The sequence below is a fragment of the Podarcis bocagei genome, assembly GCF_964188305.1.
Source record: "Podarcis bocagei genome assembly, chromosome: 1".
NCBI classification, from domain to species: Eukaryota; Metazoa; Chordata; class Lepidosauria; order Squamata; family Lacertidae; genus Podarcis; species Podarcis bocagei.
Window position 1 is genome coordinate 71,352,424 of NC_138125.1, and position 26,585 is coordinate 71,379,008.

The window sequence follows — 26,585 nt, forward strand, 5'->3', positions numbered from 1 at the left end:
GGGCAGGCGGGGGGGGGAAGGCAGGCGGGGGGGAGCAAAGACTTTTGCCCCCCGCCGGCCTTCAGAAGAGGTCCTCTTCTGAAGGCCGGCTGTGGGCGAAAGTCTTTGCTCCCGACCACCAGCATTTCCCTATGGGCTTTCGTCTTGCGATGCAAGCCCATAGGGAAATTCTTCTTGCGAAGCGCCTCCAAAACAGAAAACCCTTTCGTCTTGCGGGTTTTCCGTCTTGCGAGGCATTCGTCTTGCGGGGTACCACTGTATGTTTATATCTAAAAGTACTCATGACACATAATCAGATGCATCTTTTCCAAACTTATAGGAAAAGAAAAGAAGCCTTAGAAGGTCACAAGCTTACGTATAAGAACATTGGAGAACAGGGAGGAGCGCTCTAATGCTGTCCCTCACTGGCCATTGTTCTGCTCCAAACCCCACTTCTCTGCTTAGGCATGCTCAATTGGATATTTTTACACGCAAACCCTGTGCTGTAAAGGTCCTTCATTTTCAAAAGTTCTTTTCACTATCTGGCAAGGAGAGTTCTTTCCTTCAACTTCTTATGTTTTCTTGTTTTCTAGGGACACTGTTTGAAGATAAAGGAGAGAAACATGGCAAGAAAGGAGTTTGCATGTGGGAATGCATAGACAAAATTCACAAAAGAAGTCCTGTTTTCTTCAATTACCTCTATGCACCAGCTGAAACAGAGGTATAAAGCAGAAAGGTTCAGGATCTTCATTATCCTGGTACCTGAATAAAGTTTGGTGTCTCATTTGAGACTTTCATTGAGTCAACTACCTAGATGACCGGAATGTTTACTAGCATAAACAGGACTACAGAACCATGGCTAAGATCCCAAGAGCCTATCCAATGGCTGGGGCATGCTCAGTTGGATATTTTTAGTTCTTTAACAAGCAAAATCCTGTGAAGAGCCTTCAGTTTCAAAAGCACTTTTCACTACAGTGGTGCCCCGCAAGACGAATGCCTCGCAAGATGGAAAACCCGCTAGACGAAAGGGTTTTCCGTTTTTGAGCTGCTTCGCAAGACGATTCTTCCTATGGGCTTGCTTTGCAAGACAAAAACGTCTTGCAAGTGTTCCGATTTTTTTTCCGCTCCCCCCCCCTTTTTCTAAGCCGCTAAGCCGCTAATAGCCTTTTAGCCGCTAATCCGCTAAGCCTTTAATAGCCGCTAAACCGCTAATAGCGCTAATCCGCTAATCCGCTAATAGGGTTGCTTCGCAAAATGAAAAAACCGCTAGACGAAGAGACTCACAGAACGGATTAATTTCGTCTTGCAAGGCACCACTGTATCTGGCATGAAGCATTAATGTTTTCCAAACACAACCACCTGGGCATGAGGAAGTAATTGTGCAGTTTGCTTTTTTTAGGAGAGGGGGAATAACAGCTTTGGTTCTGCAACCTTAAGCTTGTGTTGTGGGGCAAAGGTGTACAGACAATGTAAGGCAAGCATATTTCCCTCTAATTTATTTGTGCCTGTTACTAGAATATCCTATAACTCTGCATTAAAACAGCAACTTGGCTGGCAGAGCAGCAGGTAAGGCGCTGGGACATGGTCTCAGGAGGTGATCTCATGCTAATTCTTGAATTTAAACCTAGTTTTACTACTGAAAAGCTATAGCTTTGTTGGTGACACAGTTATAAAGGTACATGCCTGGCACTGTGGAAAGAGTTGAAACCAGGATCAGTAGAACTAGTGACAGCTCCTCATCACAAAATCTTCGAACCAAAAATTTGCAAAGCTATTTTTATTTAAACATGTATATTGGTGGGGTTTCTGAGTCTATAAATAATATTCAGCATATTTACTTTAATAATATCACCCATTTCTATCAGCATTTTATTACATCCTTTCAAAAGGACCTTTCTGACCTATTTTGCTAGATGAATGAGGAGCCTAATATATCCTTGATAAATGGAATTTGAAAGAAAGGGAGGGCTTTCCAAGGTTAGAACTGAAATAAAGAGATAATGTACCCCCTGAACAGTATGGACAAACTGAAATTTGAATTTATTACCCTAATAAGGAAACTGAATATTTATCTTGCTCTTACAATTGAGGCAGCTTGCTTCAGCAATGCAAAAAGTTTGAGGTCAGGTCAGGTCAGGTCAGGTATGTTCCAGACGTTATCTATAAAATGTTAAGTACAGAAGAGCAGCTGAAGTAGTGCACATCAATTGGCCTTTGAGGAAGTGGGGACAATGATACCAGAAAGCCATTATGCATTATTAATCTGCTGGCATTAATTTCTACAGGCATTAAAACCAAATGTAAACATATCCAGTCTTAAAAAGTGGGATTACTACACAGAGGAGACTTTGGCTACTGGTCCTTCTTATGACTGGGCCATGGTAACTGCAAAATGTAGTACCTTGGATGAACCTGACCAAATGGACATGTCACCTTCCCACAGTAAGAGGAAAATTGTCTGGCCATGCTATGACAACATTAGCAAAGTGCAGCCAGATGCCATCACCAGCCTATTAAATGTGAGTATAATTTTTTTAAGCATCTATTGGTGTCAGGTAACATCCATTCAATTTTTAAAAATGTATTTCCCTTAAGAAAGCAGAAATAGAGCAAAATGATATTTTGGCTCAAAGGAAAGACCACTCCTTTTTCTGAGTTAGGATTGCCTATGCCTGTTTCCCAGACTAACTGAAAGCCAACCAATTGTCTGTAGAAATTAAGTTAGCAAAATACAATACATTTTGGATGTTAGTCCTTTTCTGGAAATATTGAAATGTATCGCAAGATTTTTTTAAGTCTGTGAGTGGTCTTTAAGAATATTGTCTGTGAAATGCCCAATTTGGAGTATTTTTAACTATTTCACACAAAGAACTTACAGCTTCTCTCATTGTACAACAGAACTGCACTGGCATGTATTGGTTAGCTTCATATAAACTCCACGTCTGCCTAAACTAAGTGGAGCTGCTATGTAGTGTGGTTATCCTGCTAACTTCTAAGGAATAATAAATTCCATTGAAAAATGGTTAGGTAGTATCAAGGGTATTGAATGCAGACAAGTGTTAGGAAGATGTGTTTTAAAATCTTTAAAATAGTTTTTATAATAAGCAGCAGCAAGACATTTTCCTGAACTAATTGCTATTTTAAAGCAATAAAAAAATGCATACCAGACATATCAATTTGGGGGGCAGGGAAATGCCTAAATATTTTCAGCTTACAATCAGTAATTGCTGTGCTTCCGTACTATGGAAAATGGATTCAAAATTAGCCTATAATAATAGTCCATGTTCGGCTTTATATACTTGAATTCAGTTTTTTCCTTTCTCTTAGCATATGATCCTTCTGCAGTTTAGAAGAAAGAACTGTAATTTAGCAGTAAATAAAATGTGGTTTTGAAACATAATAACTATTGGCTCCAACTAGCTATTTATGTCATTTTCAATGTTCCTAGAACAGGGGTTGGCAACCTGCGGCCCATGGGCCACAAACAGCCCACAGGGGTTGTTTAAACAGCCCATGAGCTACCCCCGAACCAAGCCACCCGCTTGGTGAGTCCCCGCATGCTGCGCTAAACCGGCAGAGTGGGGACTCGCTTCCGCGGTGCCCGAAATTGCGTCTGCACAGATGCGATCCGGCCCACGGAGCAATCTGCACGGGAATAAACTAGCCCAGGTGAGGTAAACCTTGCCAACCCCTGTCCTAGAATTTATACTTCAACTTTTAACCCTGTGAACAGAAGGAGAGCTGTATTTGCAGAGCACAATGCTCTTTGGGGTCATGGAGCTAAACATTAGGCTCCGAGCCATACCATAGCAGATGATTTCCTAAAATTAGAGTTTTGAGGGCATTTCTTGCCACCTTATTTTCAGTGTTCTTTCTCTTTTAAAGCAGAAGATAATACAATGACTAATAAGCTAATACGTGCTATAAATACAACGCTGCATTTTTATTAAAGGATTAAGATCAAATGTTTCACAACAGAAGTTCAATAACAAGCAGTATGCTCTTATTCAATTTAAGTAACAAAAACTTTGATATTAGCCAATGCTGCCATAGTTTGTTTTATTACTGTGTGCCATGATAAGTTAACATGAACAACACTTAAATGGGAAAGCTGGTTTAAAGGTATAGCTGACATTTACTCATACAGTATCTTTCACAAAGTTTCGTGCTCCTGCATTCATCTGCTTATGGTTTGTTTCAAGAGAAACAAACCATGAGCCCAAGTTCAGACAACATGATAAATCAGACTATGGCTTGTTTCATGACAGCCCAGCAGGAACAGGAACACGAGAGGAGCCAAGTATCCATGATTTGCTGCTCATTCGCATTAAACCATAGCTAATTTTAAATATTGTTTAATCAGATGCACAAATCAAACGCCTATCTCACGAAAAATTCACACAGGAACATACATTAATAAAATGCCGCAAGAGGCTACCAAAGAGTTCAAATTCCCAGTTTCACAACAAGAACAACTTACAGTCTGGCATACATACTAAATAAGTTTTTCTGTTTCATTTTTGTTTTTTATTACAGTTTGGTACTGTTCCTTAGAAAAAACAGGGTAAATGTTACTCTTGGCAGTTTGTAATATTGATGTCATAGCACTGGGCCTGAATTTTGCAAATACTCTTTTAAAAACATATCCAGCCCTTTTCATCATTTTTCATCATGGCAAGCAGTTATAGCTTTTGTTTTAATGATACAAACAAACCGTCAGAAATATTTAATGTCAGGAAAAACCCCTTCCATTGTTTTCAGGAAATCGAAAAATTGGAGAACAAGTTAAATCAAAGCCCAGAAAGGTGGCAGCCATTGTGGGAAAAAGTCAAAGTAAATGTTAAAGAAGATACAAGGCAAGACAATGTAAGTGGCAGAAAGCACACTGATCAGTAATTGCATTCCTTCTTCAAACAAAGACTGGCAAGAGTTGTGACCAAAGCACCTTCTGAAATTGAATTCTTACCTGTTTAAAGTAAAAGTGGCAGTTTTAGATTTGCTTAGATCTGGACTTACACACAGTGGTGGTTTTCCCTTCTTCCTGGTTATTTCTAATTTTAAGAATTTTGTGAAATAGTTATACTCTTTGTTTTGTCAATGCATGAAGAAAATAGTATTGTCTAATGAGGTCAGCTATAGTAATTCAGCTCCTTACACTTTTAATTCACTCTGTGAATTGGTGTGCTGTACTCTTGCCAAAATGTTTTAATGGTCACTGTGGTTCTAACTTAAACCAGCCAGGAATCCCAGTTTAGAATGTTGCTTTGTTGAAACCTTGACTACCCCTCCATCTTAAAACTTCTTGAAATTTTATCACTTTTTCAAAGCATCGGAGACATCCTTCTGGCTCGTCAGCAATCATGTCTGCCAATCTGCATTCTTATCAAAAGAGGTCTTTGTTACATCTACCAGACAGTGGATTGGGTGAAGAACAGAACACCAACATCTCACCCTCCAATGGTGTGGAAAGGAGAGTAACTACGCTGTACAATCAGTTCACATCAAAGAATGATGAAAATAGGTAATTTGAGTGGTTAGCATATGATTCACCTCTTTTTCAGCCAGGAAGGAAAGTCACATCCATTTCTTAATCTGCTGTTTCAAACTGCAGTTCATCAAATATAACAAAAAAGTAATCAGGGTATTAAAACAATACCATATTGAAATAGAAAGCCAGACAAATCAAGTACAGACAACTAGCTACTATCTCTCTTATAAATTTTGCTATTTTAAAATACTGTTTTATTCATATTATTTACATTTTTTCTTCAAAAGAATTTTGAGGTAAATCCTTGGCTCAAAGAAGAAACGTTTCTGGGGATGTATGCTGACTATTTAATGCTTTTGAGTAATGAGATACCATTTATTAAATTTGCATTTTTATTTTCAGCTTAATTCATAAGTATGTCCAGAGTGGCTGGGGAAACTCATTAAATTATTATTTACAATCTAAGGCATCTGGCTTCTTTCCTCCTAATGGCCATATTTCATTTAGAGGCAAGATGCTAGATGCATTAAGACTCTACACAGAGAAATAATTGCTACATAGTCTGACATACAATACAAACAGTATTTTTGATAACAGATAAAACACTTTAAACCTCATGGTTATCCAAGGATCACACTATTCCAAATGCATTGAGCTTGTAGGGATGTATGTACAATTCTCATTAAAGAAAATATGGATTTAACTGCATGGATTTAACGAGAAATATGAGGTAATTACTGATACTGATACATAAATGCTTACTTAGGTGACACTCGGGAGCTTAAGAGTAAATGCATATATATATATATATTTCTTTTCTTTTCCTTAAGATCATTTGAAGGTACACTTTACAAAAGAGGAGCTTTGTTGAAAGGCTGGAAACCTCGTTGGTTTGTGCTAGATGTTACCAAACACCAAGTAAGATCTACTTCTGTTTTCTAATAGAATAATCTTATTATTCGTGCAAAATAAGTTTTGCAGAGACTGCAATAAATAATTATACCACTAGGCTGAGTGGGGAGGGGAGAAAGCAATTGTACTATCTGATCTCCCTGCTTACAGATGTTTCTTTAAGAGGCCTGAGTTTGGGCACCTTCAGTGAAGCAAGGAGATGCTTTCTGACGTCGGACTAGAATCTATGTTTCAGAAAACAGCAGCAAATGAACTGCTCAGTTTGTGTGTTGAGAGTTTCCACAGCACCTTGTACATAGGTCCATAAGAACTGCCTTGCTAGGTGAGACCAAAGACCTAGTCTAGTGGCTGTCAAACAGGTGCTCCTGGGAAGTAGTACTGGGCAGGGTATGGTAGCACACCGTTTTATTCCCAGCATTTGATCCTGAGGTACGCTGCCTCTGAACACAATAAATTCTGCAAGTTAATCACCCATGGGTGGCTCCTCAAAATACAGTCCATTCAAAATGCCTAATTATAGCTCCTGAGTTTGTAACATCTGTCTATGTTTATTATGTAATCTCTCACGCAGAGGACAGTTAGAATTTTAGGCAATCAAAGATCTTTTTGAAAAAAATGTTCCAACCCCAAGGTGAAGCTTTGGGTGCTCTGCTGCATCCCTCCTCCCCTAAAGAGACTGGAATTGATCTAGTTATTTTATTGCATTTATATCCTACCTTTAATCCAAGGAGTTAAAAGCAGCATACATGGTTTTCCCCTCCCCATTTCATCCTTACAAGAAGCCTGTGAGGTAGGTTAGGCTGAGTGAGTGGCCCAAGGTCACTCAGTGAGGTTTATGCCTCAGTGGAGATTTGAACAGTGGTCCTAGCTCTTACTTCAACATTCCTAAATATATCACACTGGCTCTTGGGACGTGTACGGCCAGCACCGCTGAGTTTGTGAACTGAAGTGCTTTTGAGTGGAATTTTGAGAGCTGCCATTGAATAATACCTAGGTTGATGTATTTCTTTGCAGAATTTATAAGCAGCAAGTTGCTCCAATATTATTGTAAATTGCAATCTACCCAAGTCCTAGTGGTTCAAACTGTGAAAACTATGGCAATTGTTAGGTTCTCAAGTTTGTTGTTCCTTTGCATAGTGTATAATTTTCTTCTTTCGTTACTAGCTAAGATATTATGATTCTGTTGAGGATGCATGCTGCAAGGGCCATATCGATCTTGCAGAAGTAGAAAGTGTGATACCTGCTTCACCTACTATGGGTGCTCCAAAGCATGCTAATGAGAGAGCATTCTTTGATGTAAGTATATTGGCTACAGACCTTGGACTACTTCATATTAGTACCAAAAATCCCTACTCCCTCTGTGTGTTTGCATCTGTCTCTCAAACATACACACACACACACACTAAGCAAACTTCATGTTTTTGAAGTTTTCATCAGATAGCCTTAGTCCCTTTTTCCATTTTAAGAAAACTTTTAAAAAATAAAATAGATAAAACAACACTGCTGCTAAGGTAAGGCTCTTGATTGACGTATATTGGTTTTACTCTTGAATGCTGATAAAAGAGCACACTGCTATTCATGTCTGCATCCTTTTGAATATGAGTTTCAGCATACCTACTCAAGTGTAAGGCAAAAATGTCCTGAATATTCTGCCTGTCAAAGTAGAAATTACACATGGCAGGACAATAATCCTGAACAGATAAATTCCCACCCCCGTATCACTAATTCATTGTAATGTGTCACAGGCATGATATGCTGGATTTCTGCAATCCTCCCAAACCTTCTTTGAGGAAGAAAAGAGCCCATAGGAATAATGTTCAGAAGTGTTCATACAATGCCTGTACAGTGGAACCTTGGTTCCTGAACAGCTTTGTTGTCATACATTTTGGTTCTCAAACGCCGAAAACCCAGAAGTAATTGGTCCATTTCCAAATTTTTTTTGGAACCCAAACATGCAACACGGATTTTGTTCAGGAACCAAGGTACCACCGTATCTTGTTTGGAAGCCATTGTCAGCCCAAATGCATGGAACTCCTCTGTAACCAAAATTGACAACTTTATATATATATTGGAATGAAACAAAAAGTAACCTTTTGAGGGTTATTACTTAGTATGTAGGATTTTCAAGTTGCCAGCCCAACTTTTTCTGGGAAGATGAAATACAAACAATACAATATCTCAAGAAGTATCAATTCTAGCCATTATTAAAGACTGTGTATTTTATTCTCTTTAAGAAAGACAATTCATATATTTCCAGAATATCTAAGATGTCAAATTTAAACACCCTGAAGGAGGCAAGTTTGCTGTCTGTCTTGGTAAACCTTCTAATGTCTGAAGGGGAAATGGGAACCATGAGCTGGCAGTAGTTCCTCAATAGTTGGGTCCTCCTGTCAAAAATTACAATTTATCACTGAAAGACATGTGATCTACAAACACCAAATTAATGTGTGCTGCACAAAGTATAAATTGGCCACAATAAGCTCTAAAATTATGCTTAAGAAAGTATGGAAATTGAATGCATTTTAAGGACACAATTTTCTTATCTTTACTTTTCATTTTGCAGCTGAAGACAAGTAAACGTGTATATAATTTCTGTGCCCAAGATGCACAAAGTGCCCAGCAGTGGATGGACCGAATACAGAGCTGTATTTCAGATGCATAATTAGGAATTTTGCTTTGCTGCCAACAGCAAAAAGGAAATGATTCCATATGCAAAATAAAATCACTTTGGATTATGGGAAGATTTGTTATTGCAGATCAAGGAGCCTTATATTTCAGCCATAAATACTCAAAACATCGCCTTTCCTTAACCATATAGCCTGTATTATGACTCTCCATATGGAAAACACTCAAAATCAATTAACTTCTCTGCCTGCAAAATGGTTCTCTTCAATAGAATTGCAGGCCTGATGACCAGGCTGCTTTGTACTGGGATATGCTGTTATCTCAGACTTGCTATTTGCGAACAGTTTCTTCCAAATAACCCTCTATTTTCCAGTATTTCAGCAAGGGAGTCAATTATCAGGCTAGTAAATCTTATACAGCATTATTAAAATCTTCAAGACCCATTAAGAATTGTATCCCACAGGTGCATAAACAAAATACAGTTTGCACAACTATTTTTTTCTTCTGAAAAGCCTTTCCGGGCGGCTGAGGGACCCTCCTGAAAAATGTTGGTTGTGGTTGTACAGGGCTATATAGTGGGAAGGGGGAAGTGTCTATAATCAGGCTCATGCAAGGTTCCTCAACCAAATTTCAGGTAATTTTTCCCTCCCCACTACCACCCAACACAACACAGCCCACATTTGTCAGGAGACTTCTCCAACCCTCTGAGCTGCTGCACTTCCCAAAAGATTACCCAGAGGGGATGGAAAGAATGGATTGAGCAGGCTATCCTCTAGCCCTGTAACCATGGTTTGGAAACCAATAAATATGCATGACAGAGTCTTAAGGCATTTATTCTAGACACCAAAAAAGTTTAAGAAAGGTTTCTTTCCTGGTATTTTTGTCTCCAGATATATCTAGATAGTTGAAGGATACATCATTTTTTATTTACATTCTCTTTACCTGTGGCAGTAGATAAATGAAGACAACAATAAAACGGACAAAGGTCGAAACCTTCTACAAATCACTTGGGAGAAAAGCCTAAGAAATATAAAAAGTTGTATATTAATTTATGTGCTGTTCTGCTCGTTGTAAAATGAAATAACACAATGATAAATGCACTAAACAAAACAAACACTTGCACTGAAATCCTTGAAAGCAGACATTTGAAGGATAGAGGTAAATTATTTATAGCAGAATGCTAGCTAGATAACAGTGATTACAGATAAAGAATATGTACATAATTGGGCATAATATGGTGTGATTTGATACTTTAAAAACATTTTTGCACATGAATTGGAAGAATGTTTTTAGATTTTTTACATTTGCTAACATTGTGTTTGTTCATCTTAAAAATCTTTGAGGAATGTTGTTGGTTTTTTTTACAGTCCAAAATTAATAACAAGTTTGACTTGGTGCAATCTGTGATGACTTTGAGTGTGGAGTCTCTAGATAGCTAACATGTCATGTTTTTGTTTTAAGTACTAATATGTTTAAATATCAAGCTAATATGTCAGCGTTTGTACATACTGGTCAGTATTTTCTAGTGTTTAGTAATGTTGCTTGTAACTTAATGGCTACATTCACATGTCATGCTAAACTATGGTCAAGTGTAACAATGACAAACCAGCGAGTGTTGGGCTTGCATGCTATTCCCTCCTCTTCTGGTGCAGCAAAGAGGAACAGCTCAAAAGCTTCCCACTCAAACTGTTTAGTCTTAACCAGTCATCCCCAAACTCAGCCCTCCAGATGTTTTGGAACTACAATTCCCATCATCCCTGACCACGGGTCCTGTTAGCTAGGGATGATGAGAGTTGTAGTCCCAAAACATCTGGAGGGCTGAGTTTGGGGATGACTGGTCTTAGCTGTAATTAGTAAAAACAAGGCAATTTGAACCCATATTTTTCAAAGCTGGGGTATTTTCACTAACGATAGTTAATAGCAGGTACAGTTTAGGAATTGGACAGAATATTCAAATGTGGTTGATATAAAAGGGAAGAGGGAGCTTTCATTCTGCTCATCACAAGTGTGCTAGAGGTGAGGAAGGGAGCATAGGCTCATTTTGGCTTTTCATTCTAACATCAAACCATGGTTTACAATCTCATGTGAACTGGGTCACTACCAACTAACCAAACTGACTTCATTTATAGAATTTCAGTTACTGAAATTGTTTACCTTTTTTTAAAAAAAACCACTACTTTTTCTATATTTTTTAAAGTAAATAGTGAATACAGATTTCACATTGTACTCAGACTAGGAAATACATCTGTTTTAAATACATTGGAATCCCAAAAACAAACAGGAATGAAGGATTTTTCTAGCATTTTCAGCCAATAACCACCACCTATGAAAAATGGTGTTTGCACATTCATGTATTTTTCTTTGTATATGAAGTACTTTTATATGTACTTTGTATAATTATTCTGTTCTATAGTTGTTTAAAATGCACACTACTTCCTATGGTTGTAACTAGCCAATTTTAATTATTTTATGTATGTTACATAACTAGTATATGCTAACCAACTTGTAATAAAGATACTTCTTAAGAAAGCATCCCTTCTTTCCTCTACCGAGTGGTATACAATAAATACCTTGCCTCATATAACTGTACAGTTAAATTATATTCCAAATAACCCTGTAATAAAATTCATATTTTTATTCAGGCAAGTGCCATCTTGTATGCGGAAAAGACTTGTTCTTAAGTGTGTTTTACCATTATTAAACTCACAACATTCCATTAATACTACAGTCGGCCAGTAATATTTCACTATTATTACTTACTTAGAAAAGTTGTGCTTCTGTATTAAGTGAATACAAAAAAAAAAAATCCACATGCAACATGAATATGGATACAATATACAAATGGCATGTTCAACAACAGTTGATTACTTGAGCCTTTTAGCATCAGAACTGCCATAGGAAGGCTTAGACATCTGGCATTTTCCGTTGTCTACAGGAAAATAGTTGGTTTAGGAGGCCTTTTCATTGAGTATTAACACTTCATCAAAAAAATTATTCTAAGTATGCCCTCCAGTTTATCTTTAAATGTTCCCCAAAACACACTGTAATTTAGGGCATAGCTGCCAACAGCAAGATTTTGTGAAATTTCTATGATAAAAATAGAGCAATTAAATTATATAGCCCATAAACTGGTGACATTTTCTATTCATATAGTGCACTATTCTTGGGTTTCTTTGCATGCAATATAAGCATCTTATGGTGGTAACCTTTGTACTTGTTTTGTTATTTTCCTAATGTTCAAATGTTTCACAATCTTTCACATCCCAGATATTAAATTTAATGTAGATAACATAATTTTGAGTAGATTTTCTCATGAAGTGTTAGCAGTCACCCGTAGCAGCAGATGCAGAAGACACTCAGACCATCTCCTCCACATCTGCTGCTTGCTTGTCACTTTGACCTGTGATGTTCTTGCAGGGCAGTTTGGCTCTGCAAAGAGGTTTGGTTTCCTAGGATGGCCAGCCAGCCCTGACTCGGCAGTTCCTAATAGCAGGCACCTTTATCTGCCTTAATCATCCGCTCCACAGGGATTCTTGTAGGGTTGTCCTCAAACTAATGATTACCTGGTTGGTTTGACTTGTTGATTGGGTTGATTCCTGGGTGCAAGGCCTAACCCAGTATTTTGATTGAGAGGCAGAGTGCTGGGAAATGGTGAGCTGATAAGAGCATGGCAGCCATTCATGGACACATCCACAAGATATATGGTCGGTGGCAATGTGATCTGTTGGGCAATTGTGTTGGGAGCTTCTTATTCAGGGTCCTGAGATTTGGAAGCGAATGTGTATGAGTTGAGATGTGAGACACAGTAGAGGAGAGGAGACTGATGGTGACCCTATACAAGTGGCCACAGGTAGGAGGGCCACTGGGTGTATGGGTGATCTAGATCAGTGTTTCCCAACCTTTTTTGGGCAAAGGCACACCACCATTACAGCCCCGTGACGTCAGCGCGCAGCGTCACGCCGGGAGGGACATGAATTGCTAGCAAATTACATAATCACCTCCTTGAGGGCTGGCTCATCTTCTCTGAAGGCAGAACCCCATTAATTAACAGGATAGACTCACACCATAGCCAAGACGAGGGGGGAAAACCTCAGTCATGCACAGTCATGCACATGTGGGGGCTAAATGAGGACGAAGACCGGGCAGAGAGCAGGGTTCAAATCACCCCACCTGGCCAGGACAATCCCTGGGTGCTCCCTTGGGCCACTCGCCTGACCCACCTCGCAGGGCTGTTGTTGCGAGGATAACACGGGGAGAACCACGCGCGCCCCCGGGAGCTCCTTGGAGGAGAAAGCGGGCGATGAATGCAATGCACGAAATATATGAGAGGCGACCAGGTTTTGCAGGTGAGGGGCCCCCGCCAGCCTCCGCTTCCAACACCCGGCACAACGACGCCGAAGTTTCCCCCCGGGCTCAGCTCGGGGAGCAGCGGTACTCCCCCCGGCTCCCCTTCGCCCTCCCGGCTCTCTCTGCCACCCACTGGGGACCCCCCTCACCTGCCAAGTCCGGAGCGCCGGTGGAAGTTGCATGCATGCATGCAGGGCGCCACGTTGCCATTGCATTGCACTGCACTCCATGCAACGCCTGCACGCATGCATTGCCTTGCACGCCCGCCAAGGGGTCTCCCCGCGGTCCGATGCGTCCCCTCCGGCGCGGATGCAGCATTGCAAAAATAAAACCCCCCCGACGCAGCCCTACCTGGGGGGCAGCCTCCGCCTCCGCCGCTCCGCCTCCGCGGGGATCCCCGGGCTCCATCCTGCCGCCCGATCTCCGCGGGGGCGCAGGCAGGCTGCGCGGGGTCTGCGCGGAAGAGCCCCTGCCCGCCCGGCCGCCGCCGCTGCGCTCATTCCATGGCCGGGAGAAGAGCGCTTCAAACAAAACGCCCGGCCCGCCAGGCCACGCTGGGAAACGTAGTTTGCGCACCCCGCGTGGGCGCGGAGCCCAAGGGCGAGGGGACTACGGATCCCGGCAGCCCCCGCGCCGGGGACAGAGGGGGAGAGGCCGGGTGCAGAGATGGAGGGACGGGTGGGCGAGCGAGTGAGTGAGTGGCAGCCGCCAAGCTTTGCCCGAGAGCCAGGAAGGGCCTCCCCGGAGGAGGAGGAGGAGGAGGAGGAGGGAGGCGCAGAGCGGGAGGGAGGGAGGGAACCCCAGGGGTCATCTAGTGACGGCGCCCCAATCGAAAATTTGACTTAAAAAAAATCTTTCGAATTTTTTAATTTTTCCCGCGGCACACCAGGCAACATCTCGCGGCACAGTAGTGTGCCGCGGAACAGTGGTTGGGAAACACTGATCTAGATGACTACACAGGCCATTCATTACAGGCACCTGGTGGCCAACTGAGTTGGTGCTACTGTTTAGTTTGATTACGAATGAAGGAACCTGTCTAGTCTGTATTACTGAGACTTGGGTGAGTTGGGCAGAGTGGATTTGATGCAAGGTTTAACAGATATCCGGTGCAGCATCCACCTTGTTTGGAGGTCCAGAGAAGGGGAGTCTCTGTGGCCCATAGAGTTTGTGTCTTGTTCACCAGGAAGCCTTTCCATCCTGGGCTGGGCTATGAAGGCCTGTACTTTGGTAGCCTCAAGGTGTGGTGTTGGGAGAATTCCATGGCACTGGTTCTGGTAGCTCAATAGTTCTATCAAGTGTAGGGTAAGATCAAAACTTCATGTTCTCAATGAAATCCACAGGGCTGTTCAAAGTTGTCAGCAGCCCAATGCATAGGATGTCGCATACATACCCTGATTTGGTCTTTACCTCAGGGTGTGAGGGGTGGCAGTCTGAATATGGGTGGGGAGGGAGAGGTTTGAATTGACCATTGTCCTGGTCAGACATAGTTACGTTTGGTCTTACATCATGTTTTCCTCCTACAGTGGTAAAGGGGTCCTTCATAGTGTCCACTGCCAAAGACTTGTGGAATTAGAAGAATTTATTAATGCTTTGGGGGATTTTCCAGAAGTCAGAGCCCGCAATCCTGCTAAGACCTTCATTTTACTATGGAATAGCAGCAATCCAGCTGCAGACACTCTTGAAGGAAGCTGATTATCCTGACCCATTTCAGTTTGGGTTCAAGACCAGCTTTGAGACAAAATAGGCCTTGGATGGAAGACCCTGTTTTATGTTTGTTGCACAACATAAAAATACACTGCTTATCTCTCAGTGGCTTTCAATACACTGATCATGGCATCCTCCTGGACTGTCTCAGTGAGTTAGGTGGCATTGTGTTGCTGTGGATCCCTAATTCTTTCTTTTGTTTTAAAATACTTTTATTATACTGTTTTATATTGTATTGCTGTTTTAATGATATTGTTTATTGTTTTTGTGTTGTACACCACTTTGAGATTTTAAAAAGTATTAAATTGTTTATAAATGCTTTTACATAAAACAAAAAATAAATATTGTCCTGTCCCTTTCAGCATTAGTTTTTTTTGGGGGGGAGGATTATTATGTTTCTGTGTATAACTGGCTTTCTTGATTTTTCTTCTCACTTGCAGCATCCTGCTACATCACAATTCCACAGAAATTTCTCTCTCACACATGCACATCTTTGGAGGGCACATACACAACTAGGTTTTTTTTTAAAAAAGGATGGCAAACTGCAAAGTACTGTAAAGCCCATTTCACACATGACAGAGAACTATGAACTAGCTCTGCATAATAAGCCATTTGTGTGAGTGATTCCGTTCAGTATTCAGGTGAGTTTAACTGTGCTGTTTAAGCCCTTCTGATGTACATCCTAGCCCTAATCGCTGCACAGAAAAAATGTTTTTTTAATTTAAAAGGTACATCCGGAATTAGAACATACTAAAATGAATATGAAAGAGTGAGAGAACTAAAAACAGGAATGAAAATAGGAGACTGAGAAGGAAGGAGAGCAAATATAAAATGGGCAACTTTGAAAAACAGCTGGAAAAGCAGGTGCTAATTAAAAGGTAAAGGGACCCCTGACCCTTAAGTCCATTCGCTGATGACTCTGGGGTTGCGGCGCTCATCTCGCTTTATTTGCCAAGGGAGCCAGCGTACAGCTTGTGGGTCATGTGGCCAACATGACTAAGTCGCTACTGGCGAACCAGAGCAGCACATGGAAACACCATTTCCCTTCCCGCCGGAGCGGAACCTATCTAATTGCACTTTGACGTGCCTTCGAACTGCTAGGTTGGCAGGAGCAGGGACCGAGCAATGGGAGCTAACCCCGTTGTGGGGATTCGAACCGCCAACCTTCTGATTGGCAAGCCCTAGGCTCTGTGGTTTAACCCACAGTGCCACCCGTGTCCCATAGGTGCTAATTAGGAAGCACAAATTAGGGGCAACAACGTTAGAATGGAAATGTGCTACCTGGATATGTGAAATTATTGCTATAGAAGCAAAAGCTAATGAGTTTGTTTGAATTTATCTCATGTGTAAATTGCACTTTGCAGATATAACAATACAGAAAGAGTGTTTGTATCACCTTGTATCTCTTCAGTTGCAAAGCCTGTTGTCAGATCACATCTTCGGCTCCAAGTCATTGTGCATGTGCTGGTCTAAGACCTGCAAAATAGGCCCAGATACTGGCTTAGCATGCTACTGCGACAACATCAATGCATTATTTACAATGACATTTCACTTATTTTGCTTCACCGTCTCCATTTTCCAGCTGGAATAAAATAACTGTGCATCATTATACTATGTGTGTCATACTAATCGATTTCCTCTTCCTATCTCAAGCACAGGATTGTCAGTAATTAATTGGAAACACAATAAGCAGACCTACAACATCCTAAATCTGTGAAAGTACACTAAATGCAAAAAGTTAACAGATGTGGGGAAAGTGGTTTATGATAAAGTTTAGCATCACCATCTATGCATGTAATTTTCTCATACTTTGTTAGTATAGTGATTTCATTATTAACATTCCAATACGTACAACCCATCATAGCCAGGCAGTTATCTTTATTTGATCTTTAAGTGTCCTTGGGCTGAATGCAAGTGACTGCACACAGTGTTCTTATTTTTCATATCTGCTATCATGCAAGCGTTTTGGCTCTTTATGGCTACCAAATGGTCACTTCAGAAAGTGGAAATGCTGAGCTGGTATTTTAAAAAAATAATAAAATCCCTGTTCATTCCAGGAATAACTATCACACCTTCTACCTGGCCTGCTGCCACATGATGTTCATTTCCTTCCAAACATTTGGCTCCCATATGATCTAAAGTCTAGTTCTGTAACTACATTCTTAAGCAGCAACACGATATTGCCATGTTCAACCCACCAATGTGCATGATTCCTAATATTGCATCCATATGAGAACATTACAGATAGTTAAAGTCCATTTTTGTAACTGCCACTGTGTGATAGTGCAGTACAACATATTTATCTGGATCCTTTTGCAAATATTAAACCCCACTTTCACTTGGTGAACTTCAACCATTTTTACCTTTGCCCTAGTTGAATCATTCTTCTATGCTTTGCATTCTTTTCCCTGCGTTACATGATATTATTACATAAAAGCTTTATTTATGTGGCTAGCAAACAGACTGCCAAATAATTTTGGCTAATATTTAGATATAGTGTCACTTAGAAAGGACTGTATTTTGACCCTGTGTTATGTGGATGGAACATATCTGAGGCTGGCATTTAGCAGATGCAGGCTGGGCCAATAGGGAATTGTTTTAATGGACTATTTTAAGTCTTTTTAAAATGGTTACTTGTTTAAAGTATGTACCTAAAATATGAACAGTAATGCAGAATCTACCTACAATCACATTTATTTTTTAGAGAAGAGCAGAGCAATCCACTCCCTGCTCCCCCACTTTATGCCAAACTTGGGAGTAGGGGCTGGACTGAGCAGAGGCATCTCTCCACTCAGCCCTCCTGGCTGAGCCGGACAGCCAACCTGAGTGATACAAACATCATCCCATCAAGGCTGATTTTCCTCCTGCCAAATATCTTCCCACCTTGGGGTATCTCCTGCAGAGCACTGAGGAAAGCCTCCGTGTCTAAAATGTTGGCATCTTCTGTCTCGTGAGTCAACGAATACACCTCCACCCAAACGGCTGCATTAGCAGCAATAAAGTGCCCTCCCGGGACACAAGCCTGGACAGTGTGTATGGAAGTCCTGGGCTGCCCAGACAACGAGACCCACGCCCTGGCCTTGCTGGTGTGGTCCAAAGGAAAGCAGAGCAATACATTTGTTTTGTGTCGTGCCCTGGTTTTGTTTTCAATTTTCTCCTTTTAAGCTTTACTTACTCTTTTTGAGCTGTATGTAAAAACGCAAATAAAAATTACTTAAGAAAATTTTTCCCCAGGCTTTACATCTGAACCAGGCCTAAAACACATCTTTCTTTAATTATGTCAAACAGCACAGCTACTAGCGTCCTATGGCAGATGTTCTTTATTTTAGGACAACTTCTGGCCCCAGCAAGCAAAGTGCCATGCAAGGACACTGGGAAAGCAAGGGGGCAACAGGAACCAAAACCATGTATGATGTCTGACATGTTGTTTTGTGGGAAGCTCTCTTGGCAAGCATTGCTACATTAATCAGGAATAAACTACCACTTTTGCTTTGCTAATTCACAACCTTGTGTGGGTGTGTTAAGATATATACAAGAAGGTTTGAATCAACTTATTTTTCTGGAGTTGCATAAGATCTTGCATGTTTGACAGATCTGGGTCCAGAGATTTTCTTGAGATCCTTTTTACTATTAGTTTTATAATTGCACAAATTATGGCTTTCCTACTTTCTGTATTTTTCAGCCCAGGCTTTATTTTTGTAAGTTTCTTCCAACTTTTCTGTGCAGAACATAGCTCCACCTTCCTTAGACAAACACCAGCTGTAAAGCACTGCTGCATACTTTGACCTGCGCTTGAAGATAATACCGAAACATCCGTATTTGGAATTTTACAATTGAAAGACCCTGCAATGAACCTCCAATAAACTAAAAAAATAAACAGAAGGATTACATTCTAAATTGGGACAAAATAGCAGATCAGGTTGCTTTTAAAGTTCCGGATGCATAAGCATGTGACCTGTCATAGCTACCACTTGTCACACGGTTTCAAGCAGTCTATTTCCAAAACTTGGTGGGTGAGTAGTGAGCCAGGGCATCTTCTAGTTCCCTTGGTCTTTATTTCATAGAATCATAGAATCATAGAGTTGGAAGAGACCACAAGGGCCATCGAGTCCAACCCCCTGCCAAGCAGGAAACACCATCAGAGCACTCCTGACATATGGTTGTCAAGCCTCTGCTTAAAGACCTCCAAAGTAGGAGACTCCACCACACTCCTTGGCAGCAAATTCCACTGTCGAACAGCTCTTACTGTCAGGAAGTTCTTCCTAATGTTTAGGTGGAATCTTCTTTCTTGTAGTTTGAATCCATTGCTCCGTGTCCGCTTCTCTGGAGCAGCAGAAAACAACCTTTCTCCCTCCTCTGTGTGACATCCTTTTATATATTTGAACATGGCTATCATATCACCCCTTAACCTCCTCTTCTCCAGGCTAAACATGCCCAGCTCCCTTAGCCGTTCCTCATAAGGCATCGTTTCCAGGCCTTTGACCATTTTGGTTGCCCTCCTCTGGACACGTTCCAGTTTGTCAGTGTCCTTCTTGAACTGTGGTGCCCAGAACTGGACACAGTACTCCAGGTGAGGTCTGACCAGAGCAGAATACAGTGGCACTATTACTTCCCTTGATCTAGATGCTATACTCCTATTGATGCAGCCCAGAATTGCATTGGCTTTTTTAGCTGCCGCGTCACACTGTTGGCTCATGTCAAGTTTGTGGTCAACCAAGACTCCTAGATCCTTTTCACATGTACTGCTCTCAAGCCAGGTGTCACCCATCTTGTATTTGTGCCTCTCATTTTTTTTTTGCCCAAGTGCAATACTTTACATTTCTCCCTGTTAAAATTCATCTTGTTTGTTTTGGCCCAGTTCTCTAATCTGTCAAGGTTGTTTTGAAGTGTGATCCTGTCCTCTGGGGTGTTAGCCACCCCTCCCAGTTTGGTGTCATCTGCAAATTTGATCAGGATGCCCTTGAGTCCATCATCCAATTGATGAGATATCTTTCAATATCTCATTGATGAGATATCTTTCAATAGTAAAATTCCAAATTCTCTTCAAAGCAGCTGATCCCCTCCTCCAGTGCCTGAATCCATTTTTTTCCAAAAAACATTATCCAAGTAAATTAATTCTAATCTACTCCAGACTTGTAGTACATGATAAAGTGCCGGCCTTCTCTCCTTTTTTGGTAGGGATGTGTACAGCAGCCTGAAAAGTTGCCATTGAGGAAGATGAAGCGGAGCCAGAAACAAAGTTAAGCTAGTTCTGCAACAGTGTGTAAAAGGCATGTCCTTGACCACTCCACGTGGTATATTAACAAAGTCAACATGCCCCAAAGGTCAAAGCACAATCTCTAAATGCAACGTGCAGTTGCTACAGCAGCTCCTCCAGCATAGACATTTGTGTGTTAGCCCTCAGCTGGACTACTTTGTGATTTTAGGACAAGCCTATTAATTTGCAGAGTGTGTTTGGTGCACACAGTATGGTTGTCATTCAATAAACTTCAGTTTGTAATGCTCACACTAATAGATTTTCCAGGTTTTAATTACTGCAGAGCTAAATGTGCACCAGAATACAGATCATGATTTACTTATTTTATATACGTACATACCCCCTTATTCGATGCAAAAATTATTTCAGGGTGGCTTTCCTAAATCTACTAAAAACAAGAGTGTGCAAAAATACAACAGATTTCAAAAATACAACATTAGCAAATAAACAGCAGGATAAAAGCATCAGTTCCCTTAAGGGAAAGGGTTGTGGCTCAGTGGCAGAACATGTGGCCTGTATGTAAAAGATCACTCTCTGCCTGAAACCCTGAAAGGATGCTGCTGCCTGTCAGTGCAGACAATATGGAGCTTGATGGACCTAAGGTCTGACTCACTATAAGACAGCTTCCTATGTTCTTAACTGAAACAGTTCCATTATGGGTTAGAAATTAAAAGTGGCTCTGTTAGAAAAGAAGACCCCTTGGTGGCTTTCACCACGTGAAGCTTTCCTGCTCAAACCACTTGGAAAGAAAGGAAAATGGCTTACATATGCTGATTTGCTAAAGGATCAAGAAGGAAAATGGAAATTAAGAGAATATGATGAAATAAAAGACCATTTACAGAGTTGGTTACACTATCGACAATTACATGAAATATACAAAGAAGACAATAAGAAAGGATTTAGTTATACAACATCCAGATTTCAAAAGGAAGTTGTAGAAGGGAAAGTGAAGCTGTTGAAAGGTGCATACAACATTCTGCTAGAATGGGAAACAAAATATGAAGAGGTGAAATCAGTTATGATTAAATGAGCACAAGATATAGGTCATAATAATGTTGGAAGACTGGGAAAGGTTGTGGAAAATTGATTTAAAATTTACAGACTGTTCTTTGCTGAAAGAAAATTATATGAAAATGATGTATAGATGGTACATAACACCAGTGCAGATAAGAAGAATGTACAAAACTGCTTCAAAGATATGCTGGAAATGTAAGGAAAAAGAAGGGACTTTTTACCATATGTGGTGGGATTGTAGTAAGATTTTTAAAAATTGGGAAATGATATACCATGAATTGAAGAAAACGTTCCAATTAACATTTGTAAAAAAACCTGAAGCATTTTTGTTAGGGATTATAGGGAAAGACCTGCCAAAGAAATTGAAAAACATCTTAATGTATGCGACAACGGCAGCAAGAGTCCTAATAGCACAAGGATGGAAGAACGAGGAAATCCCAACTAAAGAAATGTGGCAAGAAAAATTGATGGATTCCACAGAACTGGCGAAACTGACACACAAACTACATGACAAAGATGACTGTGACTTTAAAGAAGAGTGGAAACCTTTCACAAAGTACTTAAAGAAACAACAAAATGAACTGGACTCCTTGGCAGGTTTTGAATAAACATACACAAACCTTTTATTGATAACATATATAGATAGATAACTTAAGGATCTTTACAATTTTATAACATGCAGAGAACAACATGTGCTAAAAAACCAGAGAGAGGAGTTGGGGGAAGTCTGGGGGGGTGGGAGGGAGGGTTTACTTTCTTTCTTTCTTTTTGGGGAGGGGGAGGGGGAGGGGAAATGGGGATGATGTATTTTTGATTGATTGTTATTTTGAAATTCCTAATAAAAATATTTTTAAAAAAGAAAGGAAGAAATTAAAAGTGCCAGAAAGATAACTGAGGTGATTCTTCCATAAACAGAATGCCAAAACCAAGAAAACTGCTCTCAGCTGACAGGGGCACTTGGATGGAGGCCTTCAAATATTACCCGAGAGCATGAGTAGGTTCATGTTCAAATCACCAAGTTTTCAGGTACCAATGAGGATGTATAGAGCTTTAAAGTTAAGCACCAATATTTTCCTCAAAAATATAATGTATTTATTATGTTGTAAGCTGCCTAAAAATGATGCTGTCCTATAAAACATCTTAGAAAATTTTAAAATAAAATGGACTAGGAGAGTAGTGCAGTGGTTTCAACACTGACAAAATATGTGCTTGCACTTAGCAGCCATGTTGTGGACAACCTGCAAATGTGACCGCATTAGAGTAGCCTAACCTGGAAGTTACCAGAGCATGAATCGCCAAACATTATTCATTCATGCCAACAAATTTAAATGGCAAAATAATGCTACTTTTCTGGGTAAAAATGCTCTACATTCAGCAAATTTATTAAATTTGTTTTTATCTTTCACCCACCACCATTTAGGGTTCATTGTGCAATTTCATGTTCTACAATGTATAATTCATGGACTTGGGTTTATACTGTTAGACTAGTTAAGGATGGATTCCGAAAGATCCAGCCTACATTTTACAATGTAGTATGATGTAGTTGAATAAGTCCCCCTTTATGTAGAAGCATCTTAAAATATATGACTATTTCTGCAAGGTAAAAATCAATATACTTAATCAACCTCACCAATTCTCCCCAAGTTTTATGCTCACCTTAGACAAAGCCCACCCACTCATCAAATTTTCTCTTCCTAGAAGTAATACAGTCTTTCGGTACTTGAGTCCAAGATCAATGCATGCCATAGAGCCCCTGCAGCTGTTGTTTACCATGTTGCTGCACATTCTGGTCCTCCATGTGCCTCTCTGTGGACACAAAATTCTTCACAACAAGCCGAGAACACGACTTGTTATGTAACTGGTGAGAGGCGGTAGCGGAGAATGAGGAGGACATGCAACCAAACAATCTACATCATGAAATTCCTGCATGACAATAGTGCTTCTTGTCTCCTTCCCACCCCAGACTCCCCAAAAGGTTTAAAATATAACTGAGCACATTAGCCTTTTTATTGGAAAACTGGAAATGCACATAAGCCTAGATAGAAGGACTTGCCAAAATAAGGCAAAACAAAACAAGAAGCTGTTCCGCTCCAAGGAAAGGGGCAGAGGCCAAAAAACTTGGGAAAGAGATTGCAAATAGGGTGAATGAGAGGCCTGGCCCAAGAGACAGCTACAACCCGGGGGCTCTGGGTTAAGGCAGTCAGACATTCTCAGTTTGGCCCGCCAGTGGCCTGAATTGCACATCCACCACCCTGAAAACAAATGCCTCTGGGTGCAGGCAACATGTTCCAAATCTACTCCCCACCCACACTTCAAACCGATGCTGTCTTCAACAAAAGGCCTCACAATGGTACAGGAGAGAATGTACAAAGCTGTTAAAACAAGAAATGGCTACCACTATATTGCAAAACAGCTAAAGGTGAGTTTCTCCTCAGTGGTAGTTATGTGGTAAGAGAGTGATCCATCTTTCAATGCGATATTTCAACACATTGAACCCTGAAATCTGAATTACAAAATTATTACAACAGTAGCATTTCAAAAACTATATGTTTATCTATAGATATAGATACTGCAAAAGACAGAACACTGATCGCAAAACTTCAAAAAAATGCAATAAAAGCTGAAGAAAAAGGAATGACTTGTTCTCTACATCAACAGGAGGTTAAAGCTTTGAGATCAGAGACAGTAACAGCAAGAGGAGGGCACTTCTGCCCTTCTAGCTCAAGACTCAAATGACTCAAGAAGCCTAACGAAATATGCTGAAAGTACAATCACAAAGACATAATCGAACAAGCAGCAGATAGTCCTGCAAGATGCATGCATGGAGGACCCCACTCCACCCTGGTGACCATCATGACAGCTAAGAATTACATGCGAGTATTTGATGAGTATCCCCGAGTATCCCGTGAGTCATGGTTATCTGAATGTACAGTGGTACCTCGGGTTACAGACGCTTCAGATTACAGATGCTTCAGGTTACAGACTCCACTAACCCAGAAATAGTACCTCAGGTTAAGAACTTTGCTTCAGGATGAGAACAGAAGTCGTGCTCCGGCAGCGCGGCGGCAGCGGGAGGCCCCATTAGCTAAAGTGGTACCTCGGGTTAAGAACAGTTTCAGGTTAAGAACGGGCCTCCAGAACGAATTAGGTTCTTAACTCGAGGTATTACCGCTTTATGAATAAAGCTCATTATTCAAGTTTAGCTCCTTTCACCTTTTTCTTCTTCTATGTAACATTTGTGATATCTATACCATGGGATGCTCTTGATGTTGCTTGATAGCCAACTGCAGTGCCCCACTTGCGCAACGGACATCTGCTAGCTTAAGTGGGACTTTCACCTTCTTTCCTCCCCCTGTGGGACCTCACCTATTGTTTATAATTAACATTGGTTCTCAATAAAGCACTTTTAAGAGAAGAGACAAAAAGGCTGTTCATGTATTGCATGAATACAGTTTGTGACAGATCAGGGGCAAAGGGGGGCGGGAAGAGTCTTTCCCTACTTGTGAATGGGGATAAATTTGTTGCATTCTTATTTTAATGCAAATATATCTAATTTGCATTTCCTCAAAACAATATGCAAACCTCAATGCATCCATCCTTCGGGGAGTGATAAAGCGGGATATCAAATCCAAACTCCTCCTCCTCCTCCTCTTCTTCTTCTTCTTCTTCTTCTTCTTCTTCTTCTTCTTCACTGAGAACTGGTACAGCACCTAGCATGTCTTAAGAGTGGCTCTTTCCACCTAAAAACATCCAACAAATTCCACAAATACATTCTCAGCCTGGCTACTGATTGATAAGGATATGCTTCTATCATTTACACAATCCTGCATGTCTACCCAGAAGCCAATCCAACTGAGGTCAATGAGACTTACTCCCAAGTAAATGTGTATAGGATTGCAGCATTAATTTAGACAATGGGTAAAGGGTTTGTAATGCAGTTGTAGAGACTCAATATGCAGTTAGTTATAGAGAGAGAGAGAGCCAAAAACCCTGTACAGGTATACAAGGGCTGCAAAGTAAGACTGAAGTGTTAACAGCAGATGTCACTACAGCATCTACTGTATAATCACATGCTTGCATCTGTATTGCTATACGATTTGGGGAATGCCTATGGACCTAATTTTCTATACTTATCTGTCCAAATGACCTAAATGAGTGGCATTAGGCTTTTCACATAATGCCTGGCTACATAAGCCATTTAATGAAATTACCAAAGTTGCATCACAAAATATTCCTATTACAGCTAAACTGCTGGATTAACATACTAGTCAGAAAGTAATACTTTTCTCAGCATGTCAAATAACAGCTACCTCTTAAAAAGAGGAACTCCCCTGCGAATTCCTGTTTTATACTCCGTCATTCAGGGCATAATTGCACTTGGAGAAAATGAAATTCTTCAAAAGCACAGAGCACTTTTTGCTCTCTTTAGTGGGAGGAAACAGCTTGAGCTGTTGGGTGCTGCACTGCCTATCTTTTCAGATAGGACTGCAACGGAGTAGTGAAGAGGCTTTTAACAAACTGGAGACAAAGAATCTGAAAACGGGGTCCAATAAATTTAATACCCTTCCTCAAAATAGAGAAGTTTGTAGTTGGGACTCTTCTTGTTCAGACCCTCTGCTTTACTACACTTCTATCCCACCTGTACTCCAAGGACCTCAAGGCGGAATACATGTTCTTGTGAGATTGGTTAGGCTGAGAGTGACTGGCTCATTCACTCAGAGAAGTTTGCGTCCAAGTGGAGACCTGAACCTTGGTTGCCAGTGTGGTGTCCTCCTGATTTTGGACTCCAGCTCACATCCCAAGCACAAAAAACCCACTACATACTGCATCCAGCGGCATATTCTATTAAACTAAAGGTATGACCGTAGTGAATTTTTGTATGCTCTAATATCACTGAACAGAGTGAGGCCTGGTACAGTCCATATCTCATCCAGCATCTGTCAATGGTTTTCCAAAAACGCTCAACAAAAGCTGAACAACTTTAAACTACTGATTTCTTAATTTTGGACTCCCAAAAGTAGGGGTTGTCTTATACGTGGGGTAGTGTTATACACGGAAAAATACGGTAATTTCATAACTCTTCTAGTTTTATAAAGCCTGAGAGGAGAAAGTGAGTGAATGTGTGTGAGGAGAGCGATATTCAAAAAATGGCTGCAAATAGTATTGTAAGCAGGACAAGTTCATATGTAAAAAACCCCAGAAGGGGAAGTTGAGGGAAGTCAAGGGGAGGGTGGGGGAAAGTGGGAAATTTAATCTGTT

The 26,585-nt window shown here is 40.7% G+C and overlaps 1 protein-coding gene and 1 long non-coding RNA gene across 5 annotated transcripts in view; one reads left to right on the forward strand and one right to left on the reverse strand.

Moving 5' to 3' along the window:
* Nucleotides 1-15,416, forward strand: part of SBF2 (SET binding factor 2) — a 224,057-nt gene extending 208,641 nt beyond the window's left edge. For both annotated transcript variants that reach the window (XM_081194537.1, XM_081194538.1), the window contains 9 exons: nucleotides 573-700; nucleotides 2,265-2,498; nucleotides 4,741-4,845; nucleotides 5,307-5,500; nucleotides 6,298-6,385; nucleotides 7,544-7,675; nucleotides 8,943-12,878; nucleotides 14,326-14,773; nucleotides 14,883-15,416. In XM_081194537.1, the coding sequence (XP_081050663.1) occupies nucleotides 573-700; nucleotides 2,265-2,498; nucleotides 4,741-4,845; nucleotides 5,307-5,500; nucleotides 6,298-6,385; nucleotides 7,544-7,675; nucleotides 8,943-9,041 (980 nt within the window). In that variant the 3' untranslated portion in view covers nucleotides 9,042-12,878; nucleotides 14,326-14,773; nucleotides 14,883-15,416. The remainder of the gene's footprint in view (nucleotides 1-572; nucleotides 701-2,264; nucleotides 2,499-4,740; nucleotides 4,846-5,306; nucleotides 5,501-6,297; nucleotides 6,386-7,543; nucleotides 7,676-8,942; nucleotides 12,879-14,325; nucleotides 14,774-14,882) is intronic.
* Nucleotides 9,822-26,585, reverse strand: part of LOC308583602 — a 62,504-nt gene continuing 45,740 nt past the window's right edge. For all 3 annotated transcript variants that reach the window (XR_014006290.1, XR_014006291.1, XR_014006292.1), the window contains 2 exons: nucleotides 16,452-16,531; nucleotides 9,822-10,024 (listed from right to left, as the gene is read on the reverse strand). This is a non-coding gene — a long non-coding RNA (uncharacterized lncRNA). The remainder of the gene's footprint in view (nucleotides 10,025-16,451; nucleotides 16,532-26,585) is intronic.